At 43.6% G+C, this 21,197-nt stretch overlaps 1 protein-coding gene across 2 annotated transcripts in view; it reads left to right on the forward strand.

The window, feature by feature from the left end:
* Positions 1 to 327: 327 nt before the first annotated feature.
* fam20cb (FAM20C golgi associated secretory pathway kinase b) overlaps positions 328 to 21,197 on the forward strand; it is a 49,861-nt gene continuing 28,991 nt past the window's right edge. Inside the window, exons 1-4 of one of the 2 annotated variants that reach the window (XM_023429288.2) lie at positions 328 to 529; positions 671 to 1,688; positions 1,992 to 2,167; positions 6,250 to 6,328. In XM_023429288.2, coding sequence (XP_023285056.1) covers positions 1,177 to 1,688; positions 1,992 to 2,167; positions 6,250 to 6,328 — 767 coding nt within the window. In that variant the 5' untranslated portion in view covers positions 328 to 529; positions 671 to 1,176. The remainder of the gene's footprint in view (positions 530 to 670; positions 1,689 to 1,991; positions 2,168 to 6,249; positions 6,329 to 21,197) is intronic. The other variant, XM_023429289.2, reaches the window with a different exon arrangement.

The raw sequence follows: 21,197 nt of genomic DNA on the forward strand, positions 1-21,197 counted from the left end.
CCCACCACCCCACCCCCCCAAAAAAGCTTTGCTGCTGCGTGTGAGCCACACTGAATATTGGCCAGTCGAAAGACGCCCTCTTCTTGCGCAGCCGGGATGTGCAGGGAGGATTTATTCCAAGAGGAATACAGACAAGCAGTTATATGCTTCACATGGTCGCAGTGACTCTCTCTGTCTCTCTCTCTCTCTCTCTCTCTCTGTCTCTCTCTCTCTCTCTCTCTCTCTCTCCCCCTCGCTCTCTCTTTCTCGCTCTCTCTCTCTCCTCTCAGCCAATCTGCGCACGGTGACGCTGCGCAAAGGCAGGATCTAGTCCTGGCTTCACCATCATATTTAACACACCCACCCAGATTCACACATGCTACAAGAGGTGCATTCTCTTATCCCGCTGCGCTCCCAGAGGCTGCCCGGCCCTGCGGGAGGATTCCTGTCTCCTGTTACCTGTGCAGTTTATTCCGTTGGCTCGCCTCGGGTGGTTTTAGTCGGGACCAGATGTGACAGAATTACGCATCGCTGGATCGCTGAGGTGGATGTGAGCACACACGTCGACTACTTTTCGGGGACTTTCCCTTAAAAAAAAAAAAAAAAATTTAAATGTGAAGAGCTTTTTTTTCCGCTCCGACGTCCCAGCTGATCCTCGGCTGCTCTCTCTCTCTCTCTCCCCCTCTCACAGGATCGAGGCTGGACGGTTGAGACCGATGCGCGCACTCGGACCTCTTTGGACACACTCGTTTAATGGATCAGTTTCCCCGCGTGTCACAGCCTCTTTTGGATCCTACTCACTTGCCCGCTGTTCTGTAATCCTTCTGAAATATTTGGTGGTCGACGGGAGAGGGGGGGAAGCGGCAGCGTGAAGAGGATGTGGCTTGCGCAAATCGACCGCTGGTCTGAACCGACTCGACCTGTTTTACCTGGACACTTGCGGATGATTTTGCGCTTGTGAAATCTCGCCTGGACACCCCCGACACGAATAAAGCAGAAGTCTGATGTTGAAAATACAAAGGCTGAACACTGAATCCTTTACTCAAGACGGCAAGTGAAGATGGGTCATACGTGTTTAATGTATATTTCATTAGATTGGCGTCCAGTCTAATAAACATCATCAGCGATGTAGTCAGCTTGTTTATCTGCGTGCTGATCATTTGCAGTAAATACTCACATCTGCTCAAAAGGGAGACCATGAAGATGATCCTCCTGCGCAAATTCCGGGTTTTGATCCTCATGGTGTTCCTCATTGCATGTTCTATGCACATAATGATAGACTTGTTACCAAAGCTGGAGAGGCACGGCAACAGCGGCTGCTCCTGCTCCCACACGCCGAGCGAGGAGCCTCAGAGCTGGGGGAAGCAGGGCTGGCCTAACAAGCACACCCTGCGGATCCTCCAGGACTTCAGCAACGAGCCCAGCTCTAATGTCTCCTCGCACTCCCTGGAGAGGATCCCGGCTGCAGGCGACAAAACGCAGGCTGTCAGGAGGCTGGAGCACCACGGGCTGCGCGGTGACAGGAAGAGACAGTTCCTCCAAGACGCCGCGGTGACCAAACACATGCCGGTGAAGGGTTCAAGGTTGTTGGCTCTCTATGACCACCCCTTATATAAAAGATCCCCGCCACCTCTGACAGACGAGGACACGCTGTTCAACGTCAACACGGACATCAGATTTGACCCCAAAGCTGCAGAGGATCAGGCATGGTAAAGTGTTTTTTGCTCATACAGTCAGTTTTGAAAGCAAGCCTGAAGCGTTTCACAGTCAGCTCTAATGCAACAAAAGCCATGATTAAACATTTTATAATTTCTCTAAAGATCAAAACACCACATGAAAGGGCTTACAGTTTAATTCTGTGCAATCACATTAGTCTAATTCTGCATCTGTGCTCATGGGCTGTTGCACAACACGTCGCTGTACACAAAACCTGAAAATCCTCTCTTTCTCTCTCTCTCTCTCTCTCTCTCACATTCCCTCTCCCCTTTCTTCCTCTTCTTCCTCTCACCCAGGAATGCTGAAGGCAACATAGATGAGTTCAGCCCCACAGGGGAGCTGACGGCCGACTCCTACCCCAACTGGCTCCGCTTCCACATTGGGATTAATCGATACGAGCTGTACTCCAGACACAACCCGGTCATCGATGCTCTGCTGAAGGACCTGGTCACCCAGAGGATCACCAGTGTGGGTGAGTCATAAAAGGCAGCAGAGGGGGTGACTCAGTGGCGGCGGCAGCAGCAGCAGCAGCAGCCAACAGGAGGGCTTCAGTGCACGGATGCAGGGTCAATATTACACTCTAACACACTTTGCACTTCTTTTTATCCTGCCACAAGTCAGGATGACAAACGTTTTTTGAGGTATGCGAAGGGTATAAAGTTGATCACATTTGTGGTTGTTTGACGTATGACACTCTCAGGACGTCAATGTTTATTACGGGTCACCGACATCATTGGTGACCCGTAATAAACAAGCCACTAGGGAGTCCGGTGTCTCGATCAAGGGCGCTTTGACGTGCCACTTGCCTGCAGATGGGTGCAGACTTTGGTCGTGCTCATGGATTGAACCTGCGCCAGTTTGACTGTGTAATCGCTGTGTGTCTGTGTGTGCTGTGGAGAGGTCAAAGTTCAGATTAAAGGGTCTCCTTGTATGAGAAATTGCAGCAGCAGGGTTTGCCAGTTTTGACAGATGCCAAAAAGACCAATCAGAGCTTCAAAAACTCACCCAAACGTCATAAAAGTAGCCTCATTTTTTATGTCTATATGGAAAAATACTTTCAGTATTATGTTTGTTTTAAGTCTGAAGTTGGTCGCAAACATCAGCCTTTAGACATCAGTAAACCTTTTACCTTAATAACAATGTATCACACTGATAATAGACATGATTAGGTTTGTCCTGCAGTGCTGAGAATGAGTTAGTTCTTCAGATTCTCCCTGATACAGAACGTTTTGTGCCTGAAAAGTGGACTGGACTTCTGTTTTTATAGTTTAATAAGGCAATCCCAAAACCCCTGTTACGGAAATAAAAATAAAAAAAATCTTTTTTTAACGTAAGAAGTCATCACTTGTAAGAAGAGACATAAGCTTTTACAAGGTTTCTATCACAGACTTTGTAGCGTAATAACTATTTAAATTGGGGGGAAAAAAATAAAAAATCTGCCGTGTTGTAACCGAAAGGACATTTGGTTTTATTGGTTTTCAGTTACTGCGTATTGAGCTATTGAACTAGGTGCCAGTCTCACTCATAATAACTGGAGAGGAGGAGGTGCTGATTCTCTGGACTGGATCTGTAGGTTTTTGTTAGGCAGTCTAAACGGTTCAAAAGTTATCACAAGCTGCTCAATACTGATGTCACCTGCTCAAACACACAAGAAGTTGCCCAGTTGGGTGGAAAACAGCCCAATCTGGCAACACTGAGTGTCGGTCTAACAGTCAGCCAGAAGGGAATGTGCTCCTCCAACATGCAGGGACTGGGTATAGCGGTGAAGAGTGAGGGGAGGGGAGGGGAGGGGAGTGATAGACAAGTGTGCTCCTCGCTGCCACAGACACTGACGACATGAACACACTCTCTGAAACACAACACGCAAGTATGCAGGAAGATGGAAGTCAGCTGCGGGCTGTATGTACGACAGCGCTGAATCTGCACACAAGGAATAATCAAACAGCGAAGTCTTCTCATCGTGCCGTCCCCACAAAGCGTCACAGCAGAGAACGTCGAGCCTGAGAGAACACCTGGTCTCGATGCGGATCACACAGCTACTGTACGCTGCGGTTTGATTCAAATCAAACGCTGTGGCTTTTTTATTTATTTATTTATTTATTTATTTTGATTTGATTGACAAGCGCACGGTAAATCTAGCTTCCCACAGAAAGCCGCAAAGCCTTTGCTGCAAGTGCAGGTGGATGCCTGACAGAGGCGATAATCCATCCTGGGGCAGTTATATGGAATCTATTTCTGCTTTTTTTCCCCTAGTTTTTCGGGGGGGGGTTTGTCTTCCTTTTTGGCTCAGTCCAGCTCCCACATTCCAAGAGTGCTTGTCGACTCAAGGTCTCCCATCTCGCACTCGCTGTAAAAAGTGATTGCAGATTTCAGGTTTATCTGCCAAATGACAAAACTGTAACTGGCCTGTAGCAAAGATTAAATACTTATCTGGCAGTGGGATTAACTGTTTATAAAACTCACTCCTGTGCTGCCTGGTCACTGGAGTAAAAAAAAATTGTTTCTTCCTTTTCTGTCTTTCTGCTCAAGATGTTCTCTAATTTTCCCAGATTTTCTCCCTCTTGCTTTCTTGTCTTTCAGCCTGGGTGGATAGAGGAAGCAGTTCTCAGCGTCTCTAGCCAGCTAAATACATGGTGGCTCAATAATTACAGAGCCTTAACACAGGCCCGGGGCAGAATACCAATAAAGCCAACAGCAGTCGGTTATTATCTAAACTTAAGGGTAGGATTGCTTGGATGTATTATGCACTGCAACCTCTTTTGGGCAATGTTAATCAATCAGACACGGTGAACAAAAGCAGCAGATATGATAAGTGTTATTACAGATGATAGTAAAAGTCCTTAACGTTGATGGTTGCAGTGCAGGAGAGGCAAACAAACAAAGAGGTAAACATTTCTGCAGCATGTCTTGAGGAATACGGTTTGCTTACTGTGAGTGGAGCTTGAAATGAAACGTTATTTTCATGCTCCTTGTTTAGTCGCTCAGCATGCACGAGTTGACTAGCAATTACAGTGAGATTTGCCTTTATTTAAAGTGTCTCCAAACTTCCACATGAACACACACAACTTCACAGAGTAGCAGGTGAGGTCAGACAGGCATTGATCCTTCCACTTGTAATTTTTTTCTTTCTTCCTCTGTAAACATTTCGCTTGTCCGCATGATTCCCATATGTAGAAATAAATGAGAAAATTGATTGAGAAGGTTGTACTTTGGCAAAAGGCCACCAAAACACCATTTCCAATCGATCAGTGGAAGAAATAACAGACACAGTAGCAGCTCTGCTCTTTTCTTTTTTCTTTTTTTTGTTGTTGTGAATTTTCGAATTGTTTTAGCTCTGTGTAGTCCTCACCCCAGCACTGAGCTCAGTCCCACGAGGGCCTTTAGACTGCATTACAATGTTCACAAAGGGAGAAAACACGAAGGACAGAAGGATGAATAGAAACACAAAAAGACAGAGAGAGAGAGAGAGAGAGAGAGACACAGAGCCTCCAGAGAATACACAGAGAGAGTAAACAACGGAGGAACAGAGAGCGTTGGGCGAGCACTGGCTGTCCTTCACCCTCTCTGTCTCTCCTCCCATCAAACAAACACTGTGACATCAGCAACTGGGTCTTTTTAGAGCGCAGACACACATACACATAGACACACAAACACACATCTACGCACATGTGCAGGCTTACATATGCACCGGTGCACTGCACTAACATGGCAGAGGAAATCGACGTGTCTTCAGGTGTGTCATGTCTCTAAAATAAAAATCAAGTCAAAATTACAGTAACATGAATATTAGTATAATATAAGTGGCATATAAACCCATCGTCAGTCTCTTACCTCTTATAGGCTACGACACTCGGATCAATGATTTCAATGTGAAATAATTAGACACTTAAATTGATTAGTTCAACAGAAAATTGATTGACAACATTAATGTTCGATTAGCCCGATAGTTTAATTGTAGAATACTTGATAATTAACGTTAGGTTAATATGCAGAATAAGTTGTCTGTGCTTGTTTGTTGATGAAACTGTGGCGCCTCGTTAGCAGGTGTGTGACGTCGTTAGCGTGCTGCGAGTGAACAGATGAGCGAAAAGAATTTGGACTAGACTTTGATTCCAGCTGAAGACGCCGTCACAACAAATAGATGGAGCCACACTCACAATTAATCAATCAAGTCTTTAACCAGCGAGACGAAATGTCAAACGTGGTTCGTTTCCAGCTTGTCAGATGTTAAGATTTTGGAGGTTTTCTTTGTTTTAAATTATTGAACTGCTGGTTAGATAAAAATTAAAAATTAATTAGCTGACTATTATGAATTTCAAACGTCAGCTAAGCTAACTAGCTAATACCACTAGCTAATAACGAGCAAGTTAAACTGACCAGATTTTTGTGAGACTAAAACTAAACTCCAGTGGGTGAATTTTTACCAGAGCACATAAGACTGTAAGGCTACATTACCACGCCTCATTTCTTTGGTACAGCAGTGAAATATCTGAAGTTCTGTGCTAACAGTAAATGTATTGTTAATAACAGTGTTGTCTGTTTGACTCCCAACAGCAATGAAGTCTGGAGGCACTCAGCTGAAGCTCATCATGACCTTCCAGAACTACGGCCAGGCTCTGTTCAAACCTATGAAGTAAGTTATCTCGCTTTTCAGCAAAAACGCATTTTCATGCATCAAATGCGTTAAAGAATAGTTTCCTCCAGGCCTGCTGTTCCTCTGGTTAAACTGCCCTCTCATCTGGCCTGCTGTATCCGGCGGGGTGCTCTGTCTCAGGTCCACCCTCTTTTATGAAAAAGCAATCTCTTTCGTATCGTGTTAAACCTTGAGTGCCATTTCAGCATAAAACACCAACCATGCAGCTTTGTACCTCGACTGACTTCCTTTTCACATCCCACCACCTACTCATTCTCCTCACAGCATCAATCTCATTTCCTCATTCTCCTCTCTGGCTATATCAAATTGCTTTCATTTCAGCACAACCTTGATATTCGATTGAAGGCCGACATCATTCTGCTGTGTCAGAGCCAAATGTTGAATAGACATTTCACCTCACACGGCTTTCAGGTGACACATCACATCATTTAGCGGCCACGTCGGAGGTCCTCAGCCCTCGGGCAACATTGGCTGCGTCATTTTATGACTGATTCTTCTGATCAATTTTCGGTATTTTGATAACGTTAAACCTTCCGGTCGGCTAAATGTCACCATCTTCTTGTCACCGCTTTATTTAAAGAAGCAGACTCCTCATACTATGACTCGTGGTGGTTATAACCCAATGTGAGCCGAAGAACATTTGGTAACTTTAACCTTTTCAGACTATAAACTTCTGCTTGTATTGTTGCTGATGAATTTTTAAAGTGAATTAGTTAATTGTTTGTCACTGTGAGGGTTGACGTTTGTGGCTCTGAGTTAAATGCCTCAACATTTATTGTCTGGATTGACATGAAGTTTGATTCATGTCCCTTTCAGGATGACGCGGGGCTCTTCCAGCTCTCTATTGGTGTCACATATCTACTTCTGAATCCTATAACTGTGAGTTGTGATATGAGAACATCCAACCGGTGAATTAAAGCATATCATTAATGTCTCTCATAAAAAGGCTAGGAGTCACGATAAGCAACACTTTCTGTTCCTTTTCTGCCAAAGTAAGCTTACCTCTGCAAACCCCGTAACACACCTTGGCTTAATTTGTAGAGGAGATAAGTTTACCCAGTGGAAAAAAAGGACCCCACTGGAAGATACTGTGAAATATTTGATTAACTCACATTTTCTTTATCCACACTGTCATATTTAGAAGATAACGCATCCCTAATCCCTTCTCGATTGGTGGATTTAAATGTCATCCATCCTTTGTTATGGTGATTGTAATTTAATTGTGGGTTAATGGTTTTCTACACAGGCTGTTGTCTGGCCCCTGCATGTCAGCATGGAGAGCGGGGTTAAGCCTGTGGATGATAGGTAGCAAGGTTTTTCCGTGGGAAGGAAAAGCTATTCAGAGACTGTTGTAATTACTGTTTCAATCCTACCATACTAAGTCAGGCCAGATGCAACAAGCCTGAAATCATCCTGACAGTCCGGGAAGAGGAGAGATGAGAGCGAGGTGAGAGGGATGGGATGGGATGGGAGAGAGGAGAGGTGTGGAGTGCAACAGAGGAGGGAAGAGAGGTGAGGGGGCAAGGACTGGAGAAGATGGAGGGAGGAGGGGGGGGGGTAGGGGTAAGGAAGAGAGACAGACGAGGAGATGCGGGCAGAGAGTGTTGTCAATACACGCACAGAGTCAAAATCCACAGATTATCTCGGTGTCTCGAATTTGAACCCAGACGGAAATGTGAAATGACATTTTCCAAGAAAAGCATGGGGTGATGGGGTTGGATGTAAATCTGTTGCTTGACAGTTGTGGTTGTCAGAGCCGCCGTGATGTTTGATAATCCTGAAAAACGGCAAGTGCGAAAGGGGTGGGGGGTTGGGTGGAGGGGGCTTTTTCATTCCCTCTTGCTTGAATGCACTTGACTTTAACAAAGTAGGGCAACCCATGCTGGCATGTGTGTGTGTGTGTGTGTGTGTGTGTGTGTGTGTGTGTGTGTGTGTGTGTGTGTGTGTGTGTGTGCTCATTTGGACTGCAATCAAGGTCTTGACAGATTTGCACAGTCATTCCTGCTATATAGATCATTTCCCGCGCAGAGATCACACATGCACACAAGCCAGCATCCACACACACACACACACACACACACACACACACACACATGCACGCACACATCCACTTAACACCCAACATCATCTCTCCGTTCCCAAATCTGCTGGTGTGTTTCCACATGGTGCATCAAAGAGACAGAGGCTGAGAGATCAAAGCTTTCTCCGGCTGTGCTCTTCTGCTCGGCTCCTCTCAACTCTAATGCAAATGTGTGCCAGGCAATCAGGCAGCGAAGGCAGGCAGGCATGCGGTGTCTGGGTAACGATCGACCCTCCAACCATCCATATCTGCGGAAACCTGCACTCTCGTTCATCTGCTCTATCTGGTTATTGGCCCCTCTGTCTCTTTCTCATTCTTAGTATTCTCCATCATTCAACCTCCCTCTCTGCAACTCTGTTCTCTGTTTGTTTTTCTCTCCCACACGTTTTTTACTGGACGGCACAAATGCAGAAATCCATTAACAGGCTTGCGATATTGATTCTTTAGGTATTTTCTCTTCTTTTTTCTTTTCTTTTTTCCTCAGATAGAGAGAGAGAGAGAGAAGGCCAGTTGATACTGCGACTAGTGCCTGTTTTTTGTGGTGGCAGGGTTGCTCCTTATGTGTCTGTAAAGCAACACACAGCTTGGGATGATATCCCTGTTTATGTGACAGAGATTTAATCAGCCTCTGCTGTATTTAAACACCACAAAATGGCGTACAGTACCTGTCCACTATGGTGTAACACCGATGAATCAGCCCGTTGAACTGCCGTCTGCGGTACAGCTTTCCAGACATGGAATAAACCCAGTCTTAACTAGTCTAATCTAACTCAAGGATTGTTGTGCAACGTTTAAGACTACAGGCCTTGTGAGATCATGGGGTGCTGCTAAAAATCCCAGTTGAAGCCCAGCCCTGTGTTGCATAAGGAGACACATTGAAAACATTGTAACCTGAATAACAATAACACAGTTTGACACTCAGTTTGGTGACTAAGCTCAATTATCATCTTCGTCATCCTCTGCATCCTGTTATGCCTGTGGCCAGGACTGAAATAACCACAAATTGCGGCATTTCCATAATTTCTTCTTTTGTTCCCATAAACAAACGCTTTACGCCGTCAAGTGGTTGGCTGAAATACTTTACTGAGCCCTGTACAGTAGTATGGAGAGGGAACATGCTTTTATTTGACACAGAGTACCAAAAGTAAAAAGTTCTAACAATTTGAAAATGGCAAAATACAAAAACATTGGTAAGTCGAGTGCAGCATAAGTCTGAAATACAAGTGTGTAGCCCTGTAATCGCATCTGTGCGTGAGTGACTGACTGAGTGAGTGATCGCATTTCCACCATTGGTCAGCACAATGCCACGTGACTGAGTCTGACAACAAAAACAGATAAAGGGTTGAAACTGTCTGACACTTAGTAGAATTACAGATGAGACACGTTGAGGTCAGTTGTTTACAGCAGGTTCCACGACTGTTTTCAACGACGTCCTCAATATTGCACATTGACCGTACGCGTTTCAGCCATAAACTAGGTTTTGACTTTGGCTTGCTTCTTCTTCTGCAAAACTTACTCACAGTTTTGTATGTTTTCAGCTTCCGTAAGTGAAGATGCAGCTTTCTGTTTAGAAACATATGTACATAAGTGACCGTGTCATCTGCATACATTTGGATATTAACATCTGGACAGATATGTGGTAGATTATTAGTATAGATACTAAAAAAATAGAAGGCCTGAAATACAAACTTGAGGCACATCGATAGAGTCGTCACAAAAAGCCTTTCCTTTTAATTCTTGTACTGTGTGCGCCAAGTAGAGCTTCCAGCTGTTTCTGTCAGGTTGTGTGTGCCCCCAGCAACCTCCACCAATCACAGGGATAAGGAAACTGCAATGTTGCCTGACAGGTGAAACTCTAGGGGGAAAAAAAGTCCCTCAAGGATTTCCCTGCTGCTAATGAAACTTAACATCGCTGTGAGTGCACAATGATTCCTTTTTTTATCTTCAGTCATGACTGAATGATTGGTTAACCAATTATGACCATTGTGGCCATCATCACTTGAGTTTGGTGCGGTTGCCCGTAGCCACACTCTGTAGCCCCGTAGAAAACAAGCTGTTCTCTTTGAAAAGGCACAGTCCCTTTGGGAGGAACCCTCCAGTAACAAAGCGTTTTGTACCTTCAAAAGCTTACCTTCAAGTTCAAATAATACATACACAATAATACAATACATGTAATGTGCCTTTTGCTGTCAGGGATGTCCATGTACCTTTTAGTGCAAATAAAAAGGTGTGCATGTAATACCTTAAGGACCACCAAGGACCTTTGTTACAAGTACCTTACAGAAAAAGACCTGCTGCTCGATATGTTTGAGTCCCGGCTGTAGCATTGTACAAGTGTCTTGGTAGTAAAAACAATTTTATTTTCTGTTTGTCTTTGTCTCTTCCTGCCTTTCCCTCCTTCTTTTTGTCTTTCTGCCACTGTGGCTTTGTGCTGGTGTGAAGTGGGGAATCATGATTCTAATATTTGTAGTGAAATTAGTGTCAGAGCAAACAAAGCTCCCCCCAGATGACGAGTGCGTATGACTGACGAAGGAAGGCGGGGGAAGGACTGATGATTGATATAATGATGGTCTTCCGTTTCTTCTTGCTTCCACTTAATTGTATTGCTTGTCAATCAGACGACTGTTGGCTCAGTCACATGCAAGTCAATCTGCGCATTCCCAAAGGAGATATCCGCTCTTTCCGCTGCCCCTTCCCCACTGAGCGATCTATATCGGTGCTGCGTCGGGTCCATGAGTAATTTCTGATTGACAGATTGGGGAGACAAGAGACGGGAGCCACATAATGTCACCTCGTTTGTGTCAATAACATATTGACAGAAGCACAAATAACAGCCTGGAGGAAATGTCTGTATTAAATGTGAAATATTAGCGGGGAATTGGCTGCACATAAGAGCTGATGTTGTATCATTAAGCTGCATCAGCCGTGGGAGGCAAAAGAATAAGATTGAGGGAGCTTTGTCTGAAGACAGGGTGGGCATGTCTTAACAAAAACCCTTATTATCCATGCTTAAAGCTGCCAAGATTTGGCTTTGAATGAGGCAAACACTAAACACTGCGAGACTGATAAAAAACTGGACAATCCAGCAATTGTTCCTGTATGGAGCCGAACAAAAGGCATGTCAAACAAACTAACTCCTCTGTGGACTCGCCTCTGTTTCCCCCATCATTTCTTATATATATATTATTCCAGTTTTGTTGGTTGTTTGTCAGCGCGTGTGCATGTGCGCTTGTTTACTGTGCGATATTGTATTCACAAGGTCTTCTGTGCCTGTGCTTTGACTTTGAGTCAGGAAATAAAGGGATGAACCGCCTCAGGACAAGTCATTCAGAGCACAGATGATGAGTGCAGCACTGTTTGGAAATAGAGGAAATTCACCGCGGCACAGTGGCAGAGCTGGGGGGTAGAAAAGCACCATGTTAACCCTCAAACTGCCAGCCCCACATGTCTGGAAATGGTGCAACACACACTTTGGCAGCTGAAATTAACTGTTATGTAAAGGATTTAAACACTATCACAAGAATAACTGGATAACTATGCGGTACATATAGTAATTATACCTTATAGTGTAAACGCTTGCGGCATACAATAGGAAGCACATCACTGAAATCCACACAGAATGTATTTGCATGCATTACATGCTTCAAGTGAAGGTTATATCTGATATAAGCAGTTTTAATACATGCTCTCATTACAATGACATGACATCCCTGTGTGCACAAATAAACATAATATTCAGGATGTAATAAAAAAAAAAAAATGGGAACACATTAACTTCTAAGTATGTCAGCGTTTGTAGACATCTCCCAACTATCGCATTCAAGTTTCTCATAATCAGACTACGCGTCTACCTGGACTGTAAATGCAATACGTTGTGCACATGCTCCACACACAGGGATCGTGAATAATAGATTGAGAATATTATAATTGCTTCTAAAAGCACTGGCTGACCTCAGGAAATATCTCTGTTCTATTCACTTCTGCAGTAGCCCCAATAATTAATCTAAAATTACAACCGCTGTGAGATGTGCGATTTAGCAGCACTGCTGTCAGCTTAATGATTTGACTGTTTCCCCTGTGCTGTAATTGTTTCACCAGGGTATTATTGTCGGCCGTACAGTTTGTGCTGAAGCAGAAATTAAAGTGTTTACAGCAAAGGAAAATTTGTGTTCAAGTGCTCAGCTTAAGAGAAATACTCACACAAGCACACACACTCACACACACACTCACTTTTATCGGTTATCACATATACTGTAGATTAAATTTTATACGAGCTGAACATACATTTCAGTGAGCAGCGGAGAGATACATATGGAGCCCTCAGGCTTAGTAATCTGACCCGCTTACTGTCTTCTCTGCAGAGCCCGTGACACACTGCAGGCCACTGGTGCATGTGGATCATGTAGAGCACAGCTGCACTGTTTTCCCTTATATGTGTTAGCCTGCCTGTTCGTAGCACGTAGCGAGAGATAAAGACAAAAAAAAAATTGGTGAAATCACAGCCAAATGATACCAAACCTTTAATACTATTGGTGACGCCGGATACCAAGCTCATACACCTGTATTCATTCCTGGTGAATCGGCGCCAAGAGGAAAAGAGTGCACTAGCAGAGTAATGATGATAGGGTGACGCTGGAATGACTTCCTTGTCAGAAAAATGTCACAAAAATAGATGTAATCTACGAGACGTGGTTGAGTTTTACAAAGCTTCCCTTTAGCCAGATTCACATGTGAAATTGTTGTTATTAACACGGTTAAATCTGCTCTTTTTTTTATTTTCTTCAGTTTAAGCAGAAAGTAGTGAAACTGAAATGATCGATTCTAGTCAAGGTTGTCTGGCATCCAAAAAACGATGAGCCTGTTAGTCAAACAGAGGGTCAAAGCCCAAAACAAGGTTGTTTATGTTTACATCACCTTAGCTTACATCATTAGTTATTAAGACTTTTAAATTAAGACCTTGTGTGTACATGAGAAACAACAGAAAACGGCTGTAATCAAGAATAAAGGGTAAACTGGTTCACTCTGATAATAATCTCTTAATATGGCACAAAGGTTGTATGGACAATAAGCAGTGCAGACCAATGGCCCAACATACTATAGAAAAACATGCTATGAACAGAAGCTTATGCAACTAATCTATAGTCTAGTGGGGATAGAAGAAAAGAGCTGCACATGAGCAAGAAGCTCTCTGTAATAATCTGTTAATGTACTGTTGGCATTCTGCCATCCCCGGTAATCAGCCATCATGATTTATGTAGAATGTAGATATTAGTAAGCCAGTGATGTTTTCCCCACTAATATATTCTAACACACTGTGCCACTTTTAATCAATGTAGCTGATTAGCATAATCGGTAAGTTTGACATGTTTGTCTGCTGCTGCTTTTTCTCCAACACTTTTTTTTCTGCACTTTATAAAAACTCAACATCAGCATCCATTCATCTCACTACGTCCTCACTCTGCACCGCTGTCGCTGCAATTGAGATCTCAGTGTGTGCGAGTGTGTGTGTGTGTGTGTGTGTGTGTGTGTGTGTGTGTGTGTGTGTGTGTCTCAGTCTTACTGCTACCTCTGACGACTTGCGACATGCGGCGCTCCAAACTGTCACAGTATTCATACTGTAGTTGCCTAGGAGACAGAAAGTGGTCATATTTCTTGTCTTTGTGAGCTGATCTGTGTGTATTCGTGTGTGTGCGTGCCAGTGCATATGAGCGCCGCTCTGCAGTGATACTGTTACGGCAAATTCCCGCGCAGCCCATGCCCAGTTCCTTCCAGGAGCAGGAATGTCTTGACGATGTTATCAGTCAACTGCCCCCTTCAGGTAAATATTATTAGCTCTAATGTTGTGCTGAAGGAACGATAACACCATGTCGCAGCCAGCAGAAATGACAAGCCAGCATCCAATCTGCATATCAAAGCCTCGGCTAAATTCCTCTGCCATCTGTGTGTGTGCGTGCGTGCGTGTGTGTGTGTGTGTGTGTGTGCACATTTGTGTGTATGAGCCTGAGCAATTGCCAGAGCTGCACACACACACACACACACACACACACACACACACACACACACACTTGCACACACATGCATGCATTTTAAATGTGTGCTGTGCTGCCATTTCTCTGCAGTCTCAGAGGCAAGTTGTTCCTGGGCTGTCACAATCGCAGCTCATCCCAGATAAACTCATTCATTGTATCTTAGAAATGATAATAATAAAAAATAAAAAAAAGAAGCTTAATTACTCACCCATAAACATTTCAGTAAATCTGATCCAGCTCCATGTTTCTGTGGAAATGTGGGCTTTGATACCATCTGTCATCTTGTCTCTTTGCTTTGAAGGAGCTGTCACTCAGAGGCACGCTTCACTCTCTGTCTCGACACAGTCCACCTCAACAGCTGATGTGACAATCGCAGCAGACATTGATTCATCTGGGCTGGGCCTGGCCCGCTGCTCTGCCATTCTTATTGAGGACCAGATGCTGGAAGCGGAGGCGCAGAGGGTGTTTCATGACTGGAAATGAGCCTTTTATGTCTTCCCAGAGTCGATGAAGAAAGGCAGAGTAGGACAGTGTCATGTGTCCTGTATTTGGTTTTACATACCGGAGCTAAGTGGAATCACCAGCACTTTTACACCCTCAGATTTCACTATGAATATTCATGGGGCTAAAAACGAGCGTCACAAAAAATATATGAAGCTTTTCGCGCTTGTAATTGTGTGATCACACCCTTCGCTGCCTTTTTTGGGGCCAATCCATGTTAACACTTTTTTATATGTGGTTCATTTACTCTCAGGATGCATGATACGAGCAAAGCAGGTCTTGTAAACAAAATTCACACTGACTCACAAGTTTAGTTTACTGGACAGAGTTTTGGAAACCTGTCATTTTATGAGGTTAGAGATTTTGGCAGCAGGGTGAGTCAGAGTAAATCTAACTGCAGTCCCTTTAACTTTAGCCAAGAATCGTGGACTCATTTACTTTTTGTGCTGTTTATACCACTTTTAGAGCATGTGAAGAAATAACCAAGTCTTGACTGCAGTTTGTTTTGCTCGGCTGCCAGCTAGCAGATGTCAACATCTGTCTTCGTGTACCATTCAAACCTTGTGTTTTTGGGTTGTTTCCTGTAGTTGGCCTAGATGCATTCTTTCTCCTCTAAGAGACAGCACCATAATTCTCTTGGAAGAAGCATTTTCACCTGTCTTGGTTCGGTTATTTGATCCTGAATGTTCTGTCCATACGAACTTGTGTTTGATGAAACTGCTCCAAATAGATTCGGGGTGATTATAGGAAGGAGGAAGTGCTTTGATTCAGCAGTGAAGGAGAGATGTACGGGATGGGGCACCTACAAAAAAAACGTGAACCTAACGCTCTGTGCTTCAACGTTTTTTGATGTGAGAGCTGCGATGGCCTGGAGAAACAGCCGTGCTCTGTGGCTCATATAAAACTCACAGTATCTGTTATCCTGCCACAAGGAGACGTAGCTTTAGTTTTACAGAGGCATCAAGTGTTTTATAGTGCGGTGGAGCTTCAGTCTGGTCTGCAGAGCTTAAGGTTTCTCCTGTGATCTTCCTCCTTTCTTTCTGTCTTCACCTTCACTCACCATTAAAGCTTCCCGTGTCTTCTTACTGTCCCGGCGGCAGAAACTGATCCCTTTTTATAAGCTGTAGTTAGTGTCAGGGAAAACACCTTAGGGGGATCATTAGCCTGTAATGAAGCAGGAGGTAAAACACCATGTTCACCCATCGCTCTCCAACATTCCTGATTGTCAGGTTTAATTATAGCACTGCAAGGTTATGGGCGTTTTTTTTTTTTTTACTGCATTTATCTCATTTCTTCAACTCGCCCTCCACCTCTCCCTTTCAGCAGATGGACACTTGGTCTAATTAGGCTTTCTCTTCCCCGCTGAAGAGTCGCCCTCTCAGGGAGGCATTCAGGAACGTGGCATTATGAGGGCATGTTGTGATACGTAATTAGCAAACAGCAGAGCGGCGACTAAGGTTACGATGGGAAAGCGGTTGTGTGAACCACAGCTGTCAGCACTCTGGTTATGGTATAGATGCAGATTAAACAACATCTGCTCCACACTGCTGCGTACTGTATGAGCTTGATTAAAGTAGCTCTTACAATTCAATGCTGGGGCTGTGCTATCCATCAAGCCTCACCAGTGACGTCCTCTTCACAGATAAAGGAGGAGGTTGGATAGTCAAAACAAGTGATGCAACCAACCTCAGATGGGAAGATTTAAAAAGTGGCCCAAGTCTCAACATGAATTACTGCCTCGCGTGAAACAGGACGGAAAAATGTTGGCTGTGCTGTACCAGAGTCGGTCTCTCCACTCAAACAGCGGCGGTTGTCTTAGAAATTAACATAATTTAAAAGTAGTGTCGGCATGTAATTTGTTTCACCTGGGCTGTGCTGCTTAAGTGGCACAATAATATACCCAGACTGAGTTACCTATATTTTATTGGCGTACTTTAATTTTAACTGTGCATAACAATTCGGTTTTCATTACAGTTTATAGTTGCTTTATTGGCACCAAATGCACATGTACTCGCGGCTGAAACAAAAACATTACATAACAGATTATACATTGACTCAAATAGCACCATTATGGAATGTGACGAAAATGGCAATAAATGCAGTGATTATAGCCTATTGTTGGAGCCAGTTATTAAATAAATTGACTCCTGCAGAAGATAAAAATGTGCATATTTCTTCTTAATGAATGCCTTGTTTGTTCGACATAGTATCGGGGTGCCAGGAAAGATTATTACTAAGATACTTTATATTTGCTCAGACTGTTATTAAAGTGGTTTAAACTGATGTTTGGCCAGCACAACAAGCTGTGAACACAACATATATATACTGTATATATACAGCGGGTAGGGCTGACATGTGGCTTAATTAGATATCTGATGAATCTAAGTCCAAACTCCTGAGAGAATTATCTGCCTCTTTAGCTGCTAAATGTTCCACTGTGTTCACCAGCCAGATGCTAATTTTGTGTTTCTACTTCTTAGTATGCCGTAGCTTTTTAGAGCTTTTTGCTGAAATCAGCTGCTGCTGGAAATTAGGCTGATGAGAGCTATAAAAGAGAATCACAGCAGTAAATCTGCCACAAAACCAAAACAATGAGCTCAGAGACACTAAAAAGCTCAGTGGAGTTAAAGAGGACCTGCGTAGATAATTCTTGGTTTGTTAAAATAAGCGACACCTTTCACATTATTATTCATTTATTTCACATTATTTAACCTATTGTTATTACAAAACAATGGATTAGTGCAGCTTTAAATATTCCTCAATTAATCCTGCAGTGTAATTATAATTTCCTCATCATTTATACTAAAATATTGTCACTTAAATGACATTTAAAATATTCCATTTCAACAGGAATGCCAGTCGCATCTTTAAAAAAAAAAAACAGCAACACAAAATGACAGTAAGATTATTTGAATGTTTTTTTTGAGTGTTTTGGCCCAAACCATCTCCCCACTCCTACAGATTATTAATGTCAGTGGGGTGTGGATAAAGAAAGGATAAAGAAAAGACCATACGGTCGGGCTCACCAAGGGATTATGATTTGTTGTTGTTTGCAAAAAAAAAAATAAAAAAGAGAGAGGGAGGAAAAGTGACTTCAGCATTGTTGGGAACGGCGAGGAGAAAGCAGCTTGGCAAAATGGCACGGATTAGTGTGCAGGGAGAGAGAGCACTTTCCTACCAACTGTGATGCTGTGGTGTGTGTTCAGTTAACTCAGTGCAGGGTAGGAGAGGGAGAGGGAGAGGGAGAGGGAGGGGAAGAGAGGGAGCATTTATGGTGTTTGTCCAGGGCTTATTCAAATATGAGCTTTGGAGTCTCAGTTCTTGTCCAAGCACGAGCTAACTTCAGAGGGGGCGTGGCTGTCTCATCATTCAAAGTAATGATCCGGTAAAATCATAGCCTAGAGTCTAATACACCTCTAATTCCACATGTCCTCCCCTAATTCAGTGTTCATGAACAACTCAAGCAGGCAGACCGCTTAAATATGCAGCACTCACTACCCAAAACACTCCCTCTCCTAAATATAAGAGTACAACTCATAATTTATTAGACAGACTGAAGAGGGGCTTTCACATCTGTCATACCATGTAAGGAAACATTTGAAGCAGTTTGTTTGAGCTCTCAGTGAATATTCACTGTGTTATTCTGCAGCGCCGTAATGGAGGAGCTACAGTTAAGTGCAACAGACTTAAGAAAACGCTGCGTATTAAATATGCAAATTTACACAGATCATCCCCCCCCCCCCCCCCCCCCATGTTTTATTTTTACTTTTTGATTTAAATCTGTGTGCATCTGTTATGGCGTGTGCATCATTAGTAACTGTTGCTAGATGCATTTCAAGCCAGTTTTTCTCTCAAGGCAGAAGAGAAACTGGCATGTAGCAGTAGGATTTAATGCTTAGTTCTCTTGTCGGAAAACACGTGACAACACACGAGCAACTAGGCGACAGTTTGTGCCTCGCTGGCCAGTTGGCCGCTGCACTTTTCTCCCTCTTTACTTGCACAGTGTCTTTGCTAATGTGGTAGATACATTAAACTGCATGCCACTGATACTTTCTGCTTGCAGACCTGAAAAAAAAAACGATGAGCAGGAATAGATTTTACAATCTGTGTTCCTCGAACACCGATTTCCCCTCCATTATGTTTAAAGGATAGCTTCATATTTTTTCGATTCTGTCTTTGAAAGAAACAACACTCACATGCCCTCATGTACACTGAGACAGGTTTTCAGTCACTGTAATCATTCCTCCTGTCCATGCAGATCATGAAGAGATCTCTTGATATCTTTGGTGTGGTGTATCTGCGGGTAGGATCCTGTATATCCCACAGTCAAACGCCACCATCAGCTCATTCACTCAGCACCTTTTCCGTCACCCTTTGCTTCTCACTCTTACTTTTTTTTTAATCTTGCTTTTTACTGTTTCATTTCCTCATTCACCTCTCAGCTTCTTTTCTGACCCTCTCTAGGCCATTTCCTGTTTTTCTCTGTCCCTTTTCTTCTCCCCCTGTCACTCCCTTTCACCGTCACTCCTTTTTCCTCCACCCACACCTCTCAATCTCTGGTCTTGGGAGAATAGAAAGCGAGAGGAGAGCGCTGCTCTCACTCGCTCCAACAACACCTTCATCCTCTCATTTTCTCCTGATATGATGTGAGGGATTCAACTGGGAGAAACAGGGTCACGGTACAGGACACTCCCCCTCTCTCCAGTGAGTTTCTCTCTTCCACTTACTCCCGCAGATCTCACATCCCTGGAAAATCTGAATCTGTCATTTATTGTTCCTCCTCTGGCAAAACTTGTTTTTCCCTGCTCATAAAGCCTCCCAGACAGTCCTTATAAATACTTAACAAGGTCAGTTTTGTATTGTTCTTTCCTGCAGCGTCCGTCCATTCGGCTTCCGCCCGTATTTGAGAAGTTATAATGGTGGTGCAATAAAAAAGAGGTTTGGTTCCTCTGAGGTCGGAGGAGTAAGATGCGCCCTTTCGCTTTATTTACTGGTCTTACATAACAGAAGAACTGACTCACGGTGTTAGTGAGATCTGATCAAGTATGCTGCTTGTATATTTTCTAGTTAAATTTCCTGGATACCTTCTGCATTCCATCTGATTTGTTTGTTTCTGTGTGTCATTCCTCTTTCTCTCTTTCCAGCTTGTTTCTACCTCTCTCCATCTCACTCTCTTGTTTTTCACAGAGTATTTTTGCAGCAGCTCCAGTGAGGAGCTTTGCCTTCCTCCCTCTGTGTCCTTGCACTACTAGTTCCATGGCTACAGGGTTTCCCTATGTGTATTTATAGTGTATTTATAGGCGCTGAGCCCTGTTTTCTATCTGCTTATCAACAGCCACTGTGTACCCCACCCACCAATTTACCAGACACAGCCCTGGGATTTCAGGACACCACAGGCCCCGGCTGCAGTCACTCACAGCTCACCAGACCTTGATGCCTGTCCGCCCCCTCTCTCATCTGCTGCTTTTTACAAAAGGCTTACCAAGTCCCTTGATTTGTGTCCTGCTGATACATGTTTTGTTTTTTTTTTCTCACCACCCAGTTTTTATTATTGCTCTTTCTTTTACCATCACTCTGTGCTAACCCACTTTTTGGGGTTTCTCTCTCTCGTTCAGTCGGCGTTCTCACAAAGGGTTCGTAGCTGCGAGACTCGAGAGTCCCTCGCTGCCACTCAGTGGTTTTCTCCAGTAACAACAGAAGAATACCTGCTTATACACTCCTCGCCCCTGCTCCTGTCATGTGTGTATTACTTTAGCTGTGAGGTGTGATCTGTAATCCGCAGAGATCTGTGTGTCAGACATGCTAGTTGGTTGCCATGTTGCCAAATCACATCTGTGCACAATGTCTGTGTTCCTGCTTTTGTAATAGCATTTGAGTCTAGACTGGAGACACACAGACATGCGCAAGTTGGATCCTGTTACAGTAGCATGCCACCGCCTTCTTAGACATGCGGCAAACAGTATAATTAGACTAATTGTCTCAGCAATAAATTTCATTCCAGACATGAAAGAATTTTTTGGGGGGGTGGGGGGGGGTTAAATTACTAATTGTTCACATAGTTTGCAACCAATGCTCAGAGCGCCGGGACAAGACATAGGTTTAATGCCATAGACTGGCACAGTGGTAATTTAAAGCTAGAATTGATCAAAGAAACTCACAAGTTGAGGCAAAGTTAAATGAAATTAAGCACTGCAGCCACAGGATTAAAAAAAAAAAAAAAAAGAAAACCCACCTTGAT

This window comes from Seriola lalandi, unplaced genomic scaffold (assembly GCF_002814215.2).
Source record: "Seriola lalandi dorsalis isolate HSWRI2012SDOR001 ecotype SW California unplaced genomic scaffold, Sedor1 jcf7180002054892, whole genome shotgun sequence".
Lineage (NCBI taxonomy): Eukaryota > Metazoa > Chordata > Actinopteri > Carangiformes > Carangidae > Seriola > Seriola lalandi.